This window comes from Podarcis pityusensis (assembly GCF_964106645.2).
Source record: "Podarcis pityusensis genome assembly, chromosome: 6".
NCBI classification, from domain to species: domain Eukaryota; kingdom Metazoa; phylum Chordata; class Lepidosauria; order Squamata; family Lacertidae; genus Podarcis; species Podarcis pityusensis.
Window position 1 is genome coordinate 25915264 of NC_138030.1, and position 14134 is coordinate 25929397.

The 14134-nt window shown below is 43.8% G+C and overlaps 1 protein-coding gene across 18 annotated transcripts in view; it reads left to right on the forward strand.

The window, feature by feature from the left end:
- The window catches only part of PTPRT (protein tyrosine phosphatase receptor type T), a 617797-nt gene that overhangs the window by 554090 nt on the left and 49573 nt on the right, over positions 1-14134 (forward strand). For all 18 annotated transcript variants that reach the window (XR_013987409.1, XM_081009187.1, XM_081009202.1 and 15 more), the window contains one exon: positions 6855-7042. Coding sequence is in view for 17 of the 18 variants with exons in the window: in XM_081009187.1 (XP_080865313.1) it covers positions 6855-7042 (188 nt within the window). In the remaining variant the exon portion in view is untranslated. The remainder of the gene's footprint in view (positions 1-6854; positions 7043-14134) is intronic.

Here is a 14134-nt window from a genome sequence, read left to right on the forward strand (position 1 = left end):
GAAGGTACCATTTAACTGAAATTCTCTGGGTGTGTGTGTGTGGAGATAAGTTATCCTACAGTTTCTCGTAGTTGGGACTTACCATTTGAAGTGGCAATAGTACAGCTTCTTTTCTTTTATGTTGCCATTGTCAGTGGCAGCAGCAGCATCTGTGCTGACAGACTGGCCTCCATTTTGCATCACCCCCAATGCAAATGACATTCTGGGGCAGTGTGAGGAGAAAATGGCAGCTGCCACATGCACACACATGAAGGTTGAGACTAATCAGATAATATTCTGCAAAGCTGCCTTCTTTTTCTAGGGGGGTGGGGTTTGGGAATTTTCTGAGAAATGTCAGTCCAGCTAAATAATTCTTACTTTGCTCCTAGGAGTAGGATCCAATGATTTTCTACTTAGGTTGATAGCTCCAGATTTTACCATTGGCACCAGATCCCCACAGGGTATAAATGTACCCATGCCTGTGTTCACACTATTAAAATGATTGCCAGCATGGTGCTTGTGGGAACCAGTGTGCCTACCAGTGCCTCCTATGGTACTTCCAAAGTTCCCCTCTTTTCTTAACATAGAAAGTGATCATGTTTTGTGAATTAAAAATGGTTTGCTTACAAATGCTTCAAAGGTCAGATTCATGTGCTTTTCCATAAAGCAGCAATAAAAGACAGGCAGTATTACTAAGGTTGCAACATGTTAAGAGTTTCTAAATTACTTGTATAGAAATACAAAGATTGTTTGCTTAAGCTTGGAGCATCCATCTTAGACCTCCTTACTGGTAGAGTTCACAGGATGGAAGCATGGAAAGTGGGAGTTTGGTAGCCCTTCCTCCCAAGGTGAGGGGGTGTGTGACCTGACTAAGCTTGGCAGGACAGCTTACTCTATGGTCTTAACCCCTTCATGCATTAATTAGAGTTAAGCATGTTAGTTATATGATGCTGGGATGGCATGTAATTTCTTTCTCTGACCAGCAGCCTCAGTTTCAGAAGCTAATGGTTGATCCACTGGGTTTTTGTATGAGCCCTGAAGTGTCTGGCACACATTTTCTTAAAGCACATGCTTAGTTGTGTATGATAGTTTTTCACTTTGGGCCATGTTTATGTTTTATTAGCATATCACCTTGAAACGAGTCATTTGTCACATCATAACCTAGACGCGCATGAAAACAAATAAAAACTGTAAGCCAATTTTGCAAGTGTTTCCATTACCACTGGGGTAATGCAGAGAGTGATATTAGCCATTCTGGAGGCATCCTTAGGAGATGTCAAATAAATGACAACCCTTTACTCCAGGAAAGTGAGATTGGATGTGTGTGTAATTAAATCCATTGCAGACACCAGCCCAAAAATAATTTATTTTGTGCAAAGGATGTCTTATCATGTTACACACTTGCCAAGGCTAACCGAATAAAAATATAAATGGATATGATAGCCTTATCGTGTCAAAATCAGAGAGTCTATGGATATTAAAGGAAGAGTTTTGAAACAAAACTTTGTTTTTTGTATTCAGGGCACACTCCATTGTGGTAGTGCTTGAGATGTTTCCAGCAGAGCTTGGCCTTATCGTTGACAGGCTTCCTCTTCCCCCACTCTCCCATCCTATTCTCATTTTACCAGATTAGTAGTATGGATAGAAGAAAGAAATATCTGGATTATTTTATTCCCTGCTAACTGTGCAGGTTTCCCCCTCCATTTTATTGTGATCTGTGAAGCAATATTAAAAACTGTTTGAAACAGTAAATGATTAGCTATGATGAGAAGATCAAGATATATGTTAGTGTGTTTTACATCAGGAATAGCTAATCCCCCTTTTGAGAATCCTGATCTGGCCCACCAAGCAAATTTTCATGGCCCCCTAAGACTCCTCTGATTTTGGCAGCAGTAGTGGAAAGGAGAGAGAATAAATTATTATTATTATTATTATTATTATTATTATTATTATTATTATTATTTCCCTTCCTTCCTTGCAGAGGAACCAGGGCATCAAACACACAAACATCTAGAACAATTCCAATACAGATGCAGACTGGGAAAGAGCTCTAGAGAAAAGACTTTCTTCTTCAGTAGGTACCAAAAAGACAACAGGGATAGCACCTTTCCAATATTTAGCAGGAGGATCCGATTTCCATATAGTGCAAAATGGGCCTCCTGATAAGATGGTATTTGCAGGAGGCCTTCACCTACTGAGTGCACTAATCAGTTGGGTATATCAGACAACACTAGGATGGGATGTAAATTGCCCCCTCGCTGCTCATCCAATTGATAATTTGATGAGCAGAAAGGGGGTGATATCTGATTTGTTGGATCAGCTGTGGAGGTGTGGCTGCCTGCCTGTGTATTTATGCTGGTCACACCCATTTTTTGCCTTTCCCATAACTGATATGGGCCCCTTTGGGGGTTGGCCAAGGTTGAAAAAAGGACCTCAGGCCAAAAAAAAGGTTAGCTACTCCTGTTTTGCATTATTGCTCATATTACAGCACCTTGTTGTTTGCCTCTGTCTGTCCTGGGAGACAATGGGAGTGTTTGCCTTTGGGAGTAAGGTCAAACCATTGGAAAGTTACTAGTGCCTGCTGTGACTGTAGAGACCGATATGGGTGAGACATGTTTTATTGCAGGTGAGGCAGATGAAGGTGTCCTCTTTCACTTTTAACAGGTGCACCATGGTGTTTCTTCTCTCTTCGTTCCTCCTCTTCCTCTGGTCCCTGCTGCAGATACACTGTCTGTCGGCACACTTTCTGTATTGAATACATATAGTTAAGAAGTAGACAGCATGTTGCTTTTATAGATCAACCCTATGGTGTGCTGTTCAACTAAAAAAGCTGATTGGATTTGGTGTAATCGCTGATACACAAGTACAGTACTGCATTGTATAAGAAGAACAATGTTCTTGCATTGATGTAACTCAGTGAGGTTCTTGTGCACCATAAAAGGTGCTGAAGGAATCGTATAGGAGAGGGTGGGGTGGGGATGGCTGAGCAGGGCCAGCCCAAGGCATGTTGACACCTGAAGCAAACCATAAAATGGTGCCTCTCATCCCTGCCAGGGAAGAAGGGGTGAGTGAAGATCTACATCAGAAACAGAGTGGGGGGAATAAGGATCTACATTGGGATCAGCTGCCGCTGTGGAACCTGCTTCCTTCCACATACATGTGCATCTCAAGGGAATGTACAAACTGCAGTAAAAACAGCCTCAAAAAGAACAGTTTAAAACAATATCCAAAATAACAGCAGATTTATTTTATTTTATTTTTTTTAAAAAAACCAAATAGACGCCCAAGACAGATCCATTTGGGAAGGCTTTTTGGGACCAAAATGTCTGCAGTGGTTTTTCAAAAAGACGAGGGGCAGCCACAAGAAAAGTCCTACACCGAGTTACTGCGGCTTCTGAGATCTAAAGGGATAGACCATAAATTTTTATCTGCAAAGGCTGTTCTTCTTAATGATTATCTTAAATTAGAAATAATAACTTCTTCTTCAGTTAGATATTGAATTGTTCATACAGGTATTGTAATCAGCACTTCTAAAATGTCCAGCTAGAATGTATCATTAGTCTTGGTGGCATTCAGTCTTAGACCATGATTAGACATATTGCGAGCATCATTTTTCTCGCACATGCAGAATATTTTAATACCAGTCTCATTTTGCAGTTTGTCTATGGGGAAATATCTTTTTCTGCTCGCTCTTTTACAGAGAGAGAGAATCAAGATCTGGCTGCGATATCAGATGTTGTCCATTTTGTGTTGGCACAAAAAATATGGTTTATGGATACTTCAAGGAATCTGGGGCAAAGAATACAGACTCTTTTATCTCTTTCCCCCGTTGCTTTGGGATGAGTTTAGAACCTCTATTTCCACTTCACTAGCAAACTTGGCTTGGTGTCAGCTATGTCTTATGAATTAATGGAATAGTATATAGTTGATTACTTCACAAAAACAACAATCACATCCAGTATCACATTCTCAAGTGGTAGAGCAGTGAACAAGAGTGTCTGAAAGTTACAATATAGGGTTTAGAAAGAATCAGGCATTTGTTTGGAGGACCCGTAAGTAAGTTTGAGCTAAGATGTATCTTAGGCTGGTGATGGCCAGCCCCTTCCTTATGGTATAATGAGATGGAGGGTTGGATCAAAACTTAGCCATCCACAAATGGGCGCCTTTGATCTATGGAAGGCATTTGATTCAGATGATGGATCCTGCAGGTGGAAAGGAGGAGGTTATTTTTTGCAAATTTCTTGCTACTCTAAAGCCTCCCCTTTTCAAAATTATTCCCCAATACTCCAGTCCAGAACATATTTTTTTTGTAGGGCTCAAGTGACTGCAGGCAGATTTGACAAAAGTCACCTTCCTGTTTTTTACCAGCTGGAATATCCCCTGAGTGGAATTCCATTCAAGAAATGGACTTGAAAGAGACACCAAAGTCTAGTTCCAAGCTTCTATCTCCTGTTGGGTAGGATTCACCTAACAAACCTCATCAGTGGAAGACCCTTTCCTCTCTCTGCATGCTCTCCACCCCCACTGACATTGACTATGGGGTGGGGTGAGGGATCAGGAAGACCCCTCCAGAACAGTGCATGGGGAAAGGAGAAGAGGGGTTGTTCCATCTGGGAAGCTGATATGGTTGTGACAAATGAACATGCCACATAAAGCAATATTGAATTCCGCCCCTTCTTTCTGTACCATAAACCCCCACTGCCATATACTTCAGCTGTTATATTTCCAACTATAGAACTGGAAAAGGAGGCTATCAAAAACAACAAAAAATAAAGCCCAGAATAGAATTCATTCTGAATATGGAAAATAATGATTACACCTGAATATGCTGAGCTGAGTAGCTTTGAGTTTAACTTTATGACAAATCCAAAGGCCTGAGTGTGCTTTTATAGGCCAGCTCATTACTTTTTTTTTTTTTTTTTTTTTCTTTGGTTGTGACTCCTTCTTGGAATGGAAACTTTTAATGTTTTTAAACTGAGGCTGATAGAAGATTAGGGTCCTTGGAGAATTCAGTTGTGCAACTGGGTTTGGATTCCACCTAATGGTAGCAAATTAAGCAGATTATGCAGCCTATTGCAAGTAGTTCACCATTTTTAAAGAAAATGGCCCCATTCTCTATTGCAAAGGGTTAATGGGGAACAGTAAAGATGCATTGGGAAAGTAAATCCAGCCCGGAGAACTAATAAGCCTTGAAAATACCCTCTGTTCAGAGTCCTCACATTATCATTAGTAACGGCATTAGGCGGGTTATTGTATAAATAAATGCTTAGCTTTGCTGTCTGGCTTCCCCCTAACACAAAAAATGGCTTTCTGCAAGCTTGCGAATATTTGTGTTTCATGTCTAATTAATATGCTTACACTGATGAAATTTTGAACTTTGCATTAATACTCAGTGCTGTATTCTATAGATGCAGATTTCTTCGTCAGGAGTTGCCGGGACTTTGGCAACAATAAAATAAAATAAAAACCAATCTATTCTCCTTTATCAATATCGGGAGGAGAACCTGTAGGGAAAGTGTTAAGCAATCCTTTTCTCTGCCATGCTGCTTCAGTGAATTTAGAGTCTGCTTCCTACCTCCATGGCAGCTGCAGTAAACTGAAATCAAAAAATCATGAAGAAACATAGGTGTCTCCTCCACATCATGTTTAGTGTGACCCAAAAGCCCTGCCCCCATCATTATGTTGTACTTCATCTTCCTTAACTTCCCAATGACCCCAGAAAAACACCCTTCTTTCCCCATTGCAGGACTTAATAGAAATACAAAGGAATACAAAATACTACTGTACACTCACACGTACAAACATCCCAGTCACAAAATTTGGGATTTGCAATAAAGAATTCTAGTTAACTTCTCCATCATTTCCTATCCCCTGCCCAGTCCCCATTCAAAATGCAAAATATCAAACTTTGTTCCATGGTCTGTGAAGCTGTATAAGGAATTATGGCAGGCACATCACCTAAGTTGATTCTGCTTTTGGAGGAAAACTGCAGAATACGTTCCAGTACATGCAAAGTTTGAGAACTAGTACAGTATAAAGCATCCCTGAACCACCCCTTAAAGGAGTGTTTAATTTAGGGTGGGGAAATTCTGATCCTCTGGAGGTTGCTGGACTACAAAGACTATGATCCTTGTCCACTGGCCAAACTGGCAAAGGCTGAAGGGAACTGGAGTTCAGCTGGAGGGCCACATGTTTCCATCTCTGATCTAATGCTAAATCAGTACAGATGAGCAACAAAGAGAATTTGCACACATACACCCCCTGCCTTCTAGCTCTCCTGCTAGGGTTCCCATCTCTTATCCTGAAGCAGAACCTGTTGCTTTCACATGTCCAAGGCATGGAACCATTGCATCACAGAGCATTTCAGGTTTCCCTGCTGTGATACTGCACCTGTCTGTTCTTCACTCCTTCCTGTCTACCTACTGAAAAGTGGCATTGGAGTCTTGCTTGGCAAGGGATAAAGGTAGGAGAACTGACCAGAGGCAGGATATGCCCTTTCTGTATAGTCTTTCTGCCCTCAAGCTGCAAAAGCAACAAGCAGGACAAGAGATGGGGACCTTATCGAATGTGATTAGGTAGCATGAAAGAAATTCCAGTTTCTGATGTAATGTGCATCAAATAACCATATTTCCTCCTCCTGTTGTTGTCACCGTTGGGTAATTTGCTGCTTCTGTGTTTTCTTCATTCCCTGTCACACAAAATCCAGCATGTGTGTGCATTAGCTTTGGGGGGTGGGATGGCTCTGGGCAGGTACAGTTTTCCTACTGTGCTTCATTTCAGCCATGGGAGGGAGGGGAATTAACCTTGGGGCGGAAGACAACAAATAAATAACAGCTGGGTGAAAGTTTGTTTTGCCTCCCTATTTTTTAAAACAGACAGTAGCCATGGGGAGATGACTCAGCCGACACTGACAATCCAGACCCATCCCTATCGAAGCTGCGACCCAGTGGAAATGTCCTACCCCAGGGGACAGTTCCAGCCAGCAATCCGAGTGGCCGACTTGTTGCAGCACATCACTCAGATGAAACGGGGACAGGGCTATGGCTTTAAAGAGGAGTATGAGGTGAGAGCAACATTCACTCACTTGAATGCCGAGCTAAAGAATGAAAATTAAGGCTATTGTCAAATCGGAACAAGTGTTCTTGAGAAGCGTCTCGATAGCTTAAGTGGCTTATTTTATATGCTAACCAGAATGCCTTCCCCCTATTTGCTCCTGCCTCCTTGTCTTGAGTCCTATTTCTGTTATATGTAGTGGCCGTCATCCTAGATGTTTCTGCCCCAGTCCACTGATGTGGGGAAAGGGCTTGGCTTTTCCATAACGGCTTCCCGGTAACCCCACTTATGGAAAAAGAAATGGCAAAGCTTTCTCTTTTCATTGACACTCTCACACAGCAGAGCATACTGGGTTAGGGATCATGGCGCTAGCCACCTTATCTCTTGTATAAACTCCACCAAACCATAATATGGTGTAGTATAGGCGCAAACCAAAGACTCACTGTTTTGAATTTATTGTTAGTTGAACTGCTCAGAGTTTGTTCACACAGCAGCCTCTGGACCAGCATCCATATGATGAGAAGCCTCCAGGTGGCTGTAGTATCTAGTCCTACTGACAACTCTCTCTGGCAGAGATGAGCACGCAGCTCCCTTCATCATCACTTTCTGCCGACAGGACCAGGTGCTGCTGGAGGGTAAGCAGATGGATGACAGACCTGACAGTGTTGGTAAGAGGCTTTCCACAGGTGACAACCAGCTGTCAGAAGAACTGCTAGCTGGTACAGCCACCCAGAGGCTTCTGGCTCTATGAAGGTTTGTTCAGAGACTGTTTTGCGAACTAAAGATTCCTGAAAATCTAGTCATTTCTGTCCCACTGCCCCCAGGAGTGTGTCAGAGATTGGGCTGGGAAATGGAGCAGTATTTCCAGATTTGGGGTGCCACACCAACCATATCACATTTGAAGAAACACAGAGCTACATTGCACTGGGGAAATATTTTTTGGGTGCCAGAGAGATGAAAATAATATTCCAAAATGTATGGAGGAGACCACATTGGCTGCCCTGCCTTATTCCCCAGCTACTTTCACGTATGAAGTGATGAAATACAAGTTTGCAATTTAGGGAGGGGATTTGCTGATGGCATGGTGAGCAACTGGAGTATCTCTGCTGATGGCCTTCCATTTAAACAAGACACTCCTGGCTATCTCAGGACTGGCATCAGCACCTGGCACCTGTCCACTGGCAGCCCCATCAGGCTCTGCTGGTGCTGACACCAGCCCTAGACTCGCATGCTTACCTGGTGGTGAGAGATGATCAATTTAATTCCCCATTACTTTCCTAATGGAGCATTTGAGGACATAGTGAGAAATTAAAATTGCAGCCCCTGAGCATTCTGGGAAATTAAAGTGGCTGCCCATTACCACTGCTGCCAGAGGGCTTTCTCAGACTTGAAGCTGCCCCTGGCTATCTATATATATATGTCTCTCTACCCTTCATCAATGAATGAGTTTTCAGACTGTTGCCAAACAAGATACTGAGAGGCAGGAAGGCTGCTTCTGCCTGGGTCGGTGTGTGCTGCTAGAGCCTTGTTGCTGCAATTAAACCGTTATTGTCTTTGGCAGAAGTATTGAATCCCCATAATCAACATCTGATAGATGTGGTATAGCAGCTGTGATCAAATGCCGGCCTGGGAGATGGCTGGAAATATTTTCTCTTGGCTGCCTTTGTTCCTTAGTTGCGTATCGCCCAAGGCTTTGCAGAATTTTGCCATGATCAAATGCAACGTGGGATGTTTGAATTTAGTTCTAAGTTTGGGCAAATCCAACCTTCAAGCCCCATGGAAAAACCACTGAATAGTTTATAGAAATGGCATTAGAGGCAGTGAAGTTGCCTGGGACTGTATTGGAATAGTAATGGTGGAAAGGAGAGAAATAAGTAAGAACAAACTTTCCTGTGACTCGGCTCCCCAGGCATTGGAGAGAAAACTGTAGCTGAATAGGTGTTGAGGTGTCTTGGGGTTAGCTTAAATATGAGATAACCACACATATTTTTGGCTATCTACCTTGACACACTGTGGTCATCTATCATATAACATGTACAAACTTTACTGCCAGGTTGGGGGACCACAGGCCTAGGAACCAAATGCAGCCCAATAACTCTCTCTATGTGGTTCTTGAGATACTCCCCACATCAGACTCCCTTTTCCCAGACCTGGCACCAGCCCTCCTTCACACCTTCCTTGAGTGTTTTTGCCTAACTAGACTGTGTCCTTAGACTCTGAGAAAGCCTCTTGCTTTCTGGGATAAAGATGGGTATGAGTATATGTAGAAACTAGCCTATTGTAGAAAGCTAAAATTTACACTCCTTACTCTATGCACTTTTGTTCCTGGCCCTCGCTATTGGCATGCGGCCCCCAGAAAGTTCCACAGAAGGGAATGCAGCTCTCAGACTGGAAGAGGTTCCCCAAACCTTGTTTACAACATGGGGGTGGGGTTTAGTCTCTCCTATCAATCTCCGTATAGCACATTGTGGTGAAACGGCTCTCCACAGCGATATTTGGTGGCCATTTCTAGTTTCCAACAAGCTGGGGACCAAGATTTACAAACAAAATAAAATAGATGCTCATTCCATCCCATGCCAGTCTTACTGTCAGTGCAGACTTTCAGGTAAATCAGATGAACAAAGAGTGCTCGGCTCGATGAAGGATGCAAAGGGGAATTTTCTCTTGCAACTCCTGGTTCCTTTGTGTGACAAGTGAATTGCATGTGTGGTTCTTGAATTATGAAAGGACAAATGTTTGAAAAATTGTCTCAATGCTGAAGGGGCAGGTAAATCAGTGGCTACTGCAATAATACCATACAGTATCATTTATCTGAAGGGCTGGTATGTCATTGAAATCTATATCCTATTTCAAAGCTTGTGGACATGATTTTAAGGTACTTCCAGGGGTCAAACTGATGTGGTTCAGACCTTAAATTAAACTGTACTATCTTTAGATGTCTAGAAGAATTACTGTTAACCTCCATTTGTTCTTAAGGGAAAACAACTGTCACAAGTCAGTGAGCAAGTGCATGTTCAGAGTCTGTACAATTGAATTAAAACTGGGCAGTTCCATTTTGTGGGATGGGGTAGAGGGAGTGAAAATATTGCAGCCTGGTGGAAGCAGCTGATGGGGAAGAGGGGAACTGAGTTCTGGTGAGTTCCTGTTGAAAAAAACCCCTGTTTAAATCCATGCATCTTGTCAATCTGTCACAAAGCATTTACCTCTATCCTGTTTCGTGGGAGCACAAATAGATCAAGCCCTAAAAGAATTATGTGCTTTGTGTTTCACATTGGGGATGAAGCTGGATTCTGGGTCTGAAGAAGTCTGTAGTGATGAAGGAGATAGTGAGCAATCATATGCTCATCTGTTTCGTCCAGAGGAATGTGTACATGTTTTTGGGTGGAATATAAACTACTAATATAAGGACTGCTTCTGTGCTGTCATGTTTTTCAGCTTCAGTTCAGTGGGTAATGGAGAGTGAACTTTCTCCCATAAGGTGACTGCACATTTTGGGATATACTTCCATAATGTGCCCAGTCATATAACTTAATTATTTCCCTCACTGAAGGTGCTGACTCTAATTTTGCACACCTGATGTTTTATTTGTCCTGTAGAATATGTCCCTGTATGGCTGACTATGTGGCTCATAATTTCAAATTACCATACTTTAGCCAAGCTTGCATTGCAGCTTCTCTTTGAACAACAAACAAGAGCTGAAACATGGTTTTCATAATTTTACAATTACTGAACTAGTCTACCTAATTTGGTATAATATGGGGGTGGGGAATGTGACTAGAAGGTTGCTTCCGTAATTTAATATTTATTGCAAAGTTCTGCACTTTCAAAGTGCTACATAAATAATCAGTAGGAATTTTTTATTTTTATTTTAGTTTAGATGGCATGATGCCATCCCAGATTCATGAAAGACAGAAGATTAATGACCTTATCTTTGATGTCCAGGAGCTGTATTTCAAAATGTGATGTATTCTAGCTTGGTTTCTGTCTCACATACAAATATACTTGGCCTTTTAAGATATATTTTTTGTCCTTTACCCTGTAAACAAGTTTCATAAATTACGGTCTATTTAGTGACATGGTACCAAATAATTTTTTCTATTATGAAAACGCTCTGTGAGTTGCCTTCATCAATCACTAACTCCATTAGACTCCCCCCCTCTTCATTTCTTGTCTCAACTATACATAGTCTTTCCCTTTCTCCCCCTCGTTCTTTCTCTTGAACAGTCTTTCATGCAAGCACATGCACACAATTGATTTTAAACCATATCCCTTCCCCCAAATTTGAGAAGTAGTTTGGTAGATATCCTGGGAGTCTTGCTCAAGGCTAAACTGAAGAAGACCCACTTTTGTGCTTTCTACATTTTATTTGTATTTGTTTAAGGATATTTACATACCGCTTTTAAGGCAAACCTCACAAAGCAGCTTATATAAGATTGTTGTAACAATAAACATCAATGTCTTTTTAAAAATAGCTGCAATGAAAGAAACCTGGCTTGTTTTCTAGAAGAAGCTGGTAGTGCTTCTTCTCCCATCCCATTCCTTCAGGGCAATGCGTCCGCTCGAGCTTTCTTCTCCGCTCCTCTCAGGCGGCTATTTCTGGAGATTTTAATTTATTTGTTCGAGACAGTGCCAGATTGGAAAAGCATGGCCTCCATGGGGCTGTCCCTGAATAAGTCTGGCCCAACCCATAGCCGCGGACATGCCTTGGACCTGGTGTTTACCTCTATGGATGTTGGTGATCTGACACTAAGTAAAAGCGAAACGAAAGAAGTGCCATGGTCAGATTACTTCCTGGTGCAACTGGACTTCTCTGCGACCCATCCACTCTGCAGGGAGGTGGGACCAATTCGGATGGTCCGCCCCCACCACTTAATGGATCCAAATGGTTTCCAGAGAGCGGTAGGGGATGCTTTATCCCATGTTGATGGCCTTTCAGCTGATTCCCTGGTGGCCCGCTGGAATGTGGAGTTAACCAGGGCTATTGACTGTTTGGCTCCGAAGTGCCCTCTCCGACTGCATGGAGCCCGGACAGCCCCGTGGTTTTCCACGGATCTGAGGGCAATGAAACAATCGTTGAGACGGCTAGAGCACCTGTGGTGGATAACTCATTCCGAATCTGACCGGACACAGGTTAGAGCTCAACGTCGAGCCTACCAAGTGGCGATAGCGACGGCGAAGAAGAATTTCTTCACCGCCTCTATTGCATCTGCAGAAAACAGCAGCAGGAGACTTTTTCAGGTGGTTCACAATTTAGCGGAACCACCTGCAACACTGGGGCCCAGTACGGGCCACATGTTCTCCTGCAATGATTTTGCAAAGTTTTTTGCAGATAAAATTGCTCAGATTCGGGAAGAAGTAGATTCCACCATGGGAGCAGGGCCAGGGTGGGAGAGTGCTAGAGTCTTGTCTAGTCAAATTGCATGGGATCAATTCCAATCTGTTACCTCCGAGGATGTGGACAGGCTGCTTGGACGAGTGAAGCCAACCACCTGTCTCCTGGATCCTTGCCCATACTGGCTTATAAAAGCTAGCCAGGAAGGACTGGGTGATGGGCTTTGTGGAGTGGTGAATGCTTCCCTCCATGAGAGAGCCTTCCCAGACCCGCTGAAAGAGGCGGTTATTAAATCCGCTTCATAAAAAACCATCTTTAGATGCGGCCACGATGGCCAACTATCGCCCAGTCTCAAATCTTCCATTCTTGGGCAAGGTGATTGAGCGAGTGGTTGCTGAACAACTCCAGGCACGCCTGGAAGAAGCGGACCATTTGGACCCCTTCCAGTCGGGATTCAGGCCTCATCATGGGACTGAAACTGCCTTGGTCGCACTGGTTGATGATCTCCGGCGGGCTAGGGACAAAGGTGAGAGCTGGATCTCTCAGCAGTGTTTGATACCATCGACCATAACATCCTTCTGGACCGTCTTGAGGGGCTGGGAGCTGGGGGCACTATCATACAGTGGTTCCGCTCCTTCCTCCTGGGCCGTGTTCAGAAAGTGGGGGGGGATGAGTGTTCAGACCCCTGGGCTCTCACTTGTGGGGTGCCTCAGGGTTCTGTCCTCTCCCCCATGCTTTTCAACATTTACATGCAGCCGCTGGGAGAGATCATCAGGAGGTTTGGGCTGGGTGTTCATCAGTATGCAGATGATACCCAGCTCTACCTCTCTTTTAAATCAGAACCAGTGAAGGCGGTGAAGGTCCCGTGTGAGTGTCTGGAGGTGGTTAGAGGATGGATGGCGGCTAACAGATTGAGGTTAAATCCTGACAAGACAGAAGTACTGTTTTTGGGGGACAGGAGGCGGGCAGGTGTGGAGGATTCCCTGGTCCTGAATGGGGTAACTGTGCCCCTGAAGGACCAGGTGCGCAGCCTGGGAGTCATTTTGGACTCACAGCTGTCCATGGAGGCACAGGTCAAATCTGTGTCCAGGGCAGCTGTTTACCAGCTCCATCTGGTACGTAGGCTGAGATCTGCCTGTGGACTGTCTCGCCAGAGTGGTGCATGCTCTGGTTATCTCCCGCTTGGACTACTGCAATGCGCTCTACGTGGGGCTACCTTTGAAGGTGACTCGGAAACTACAACTAATCCAGAATGCGGCAGCTAGACTGGTGACTGGGGGCGGCTGCCGAGACCATATAACACCGGTCTTGAAAGACCTACATTGGCTCCCAGTACGTTTCCGAGCACAATTCAAAGCATTGGTGCTGACCTTTAAAGCCCTAAACGGCCTCGGTCCAGTATACCTGAAGGAGTGTCTCCACCCCCATCGTTCAGCCCGGACGCTGAGGTCCAGCGCCGAGGGCCTTCTGGCAGTTCCCTCATTGCGAGAAGCAAAGCTACAGGGAACCAGGCAGAGGGCCTTCTTGGTAGTGGCGCCCGCCCTGTGGAACGCCCTTCCAGCAGATGTCAAAGCGATAAACAACTACCTGACATTCAGAAGACATCTTAAGGCAGCCCTGTTCAGGGAAGTTTTTAACGTGTGATATTTTAGTGTATTTCTGGTTTCTATGGAGGCCGCCCAGAATGGCTGGGGAGGCCCAGCCAGATGGGCGGGGTATAAATAATAAATTATTATTATTATTATTATTATTATTATTATTATTATTTAC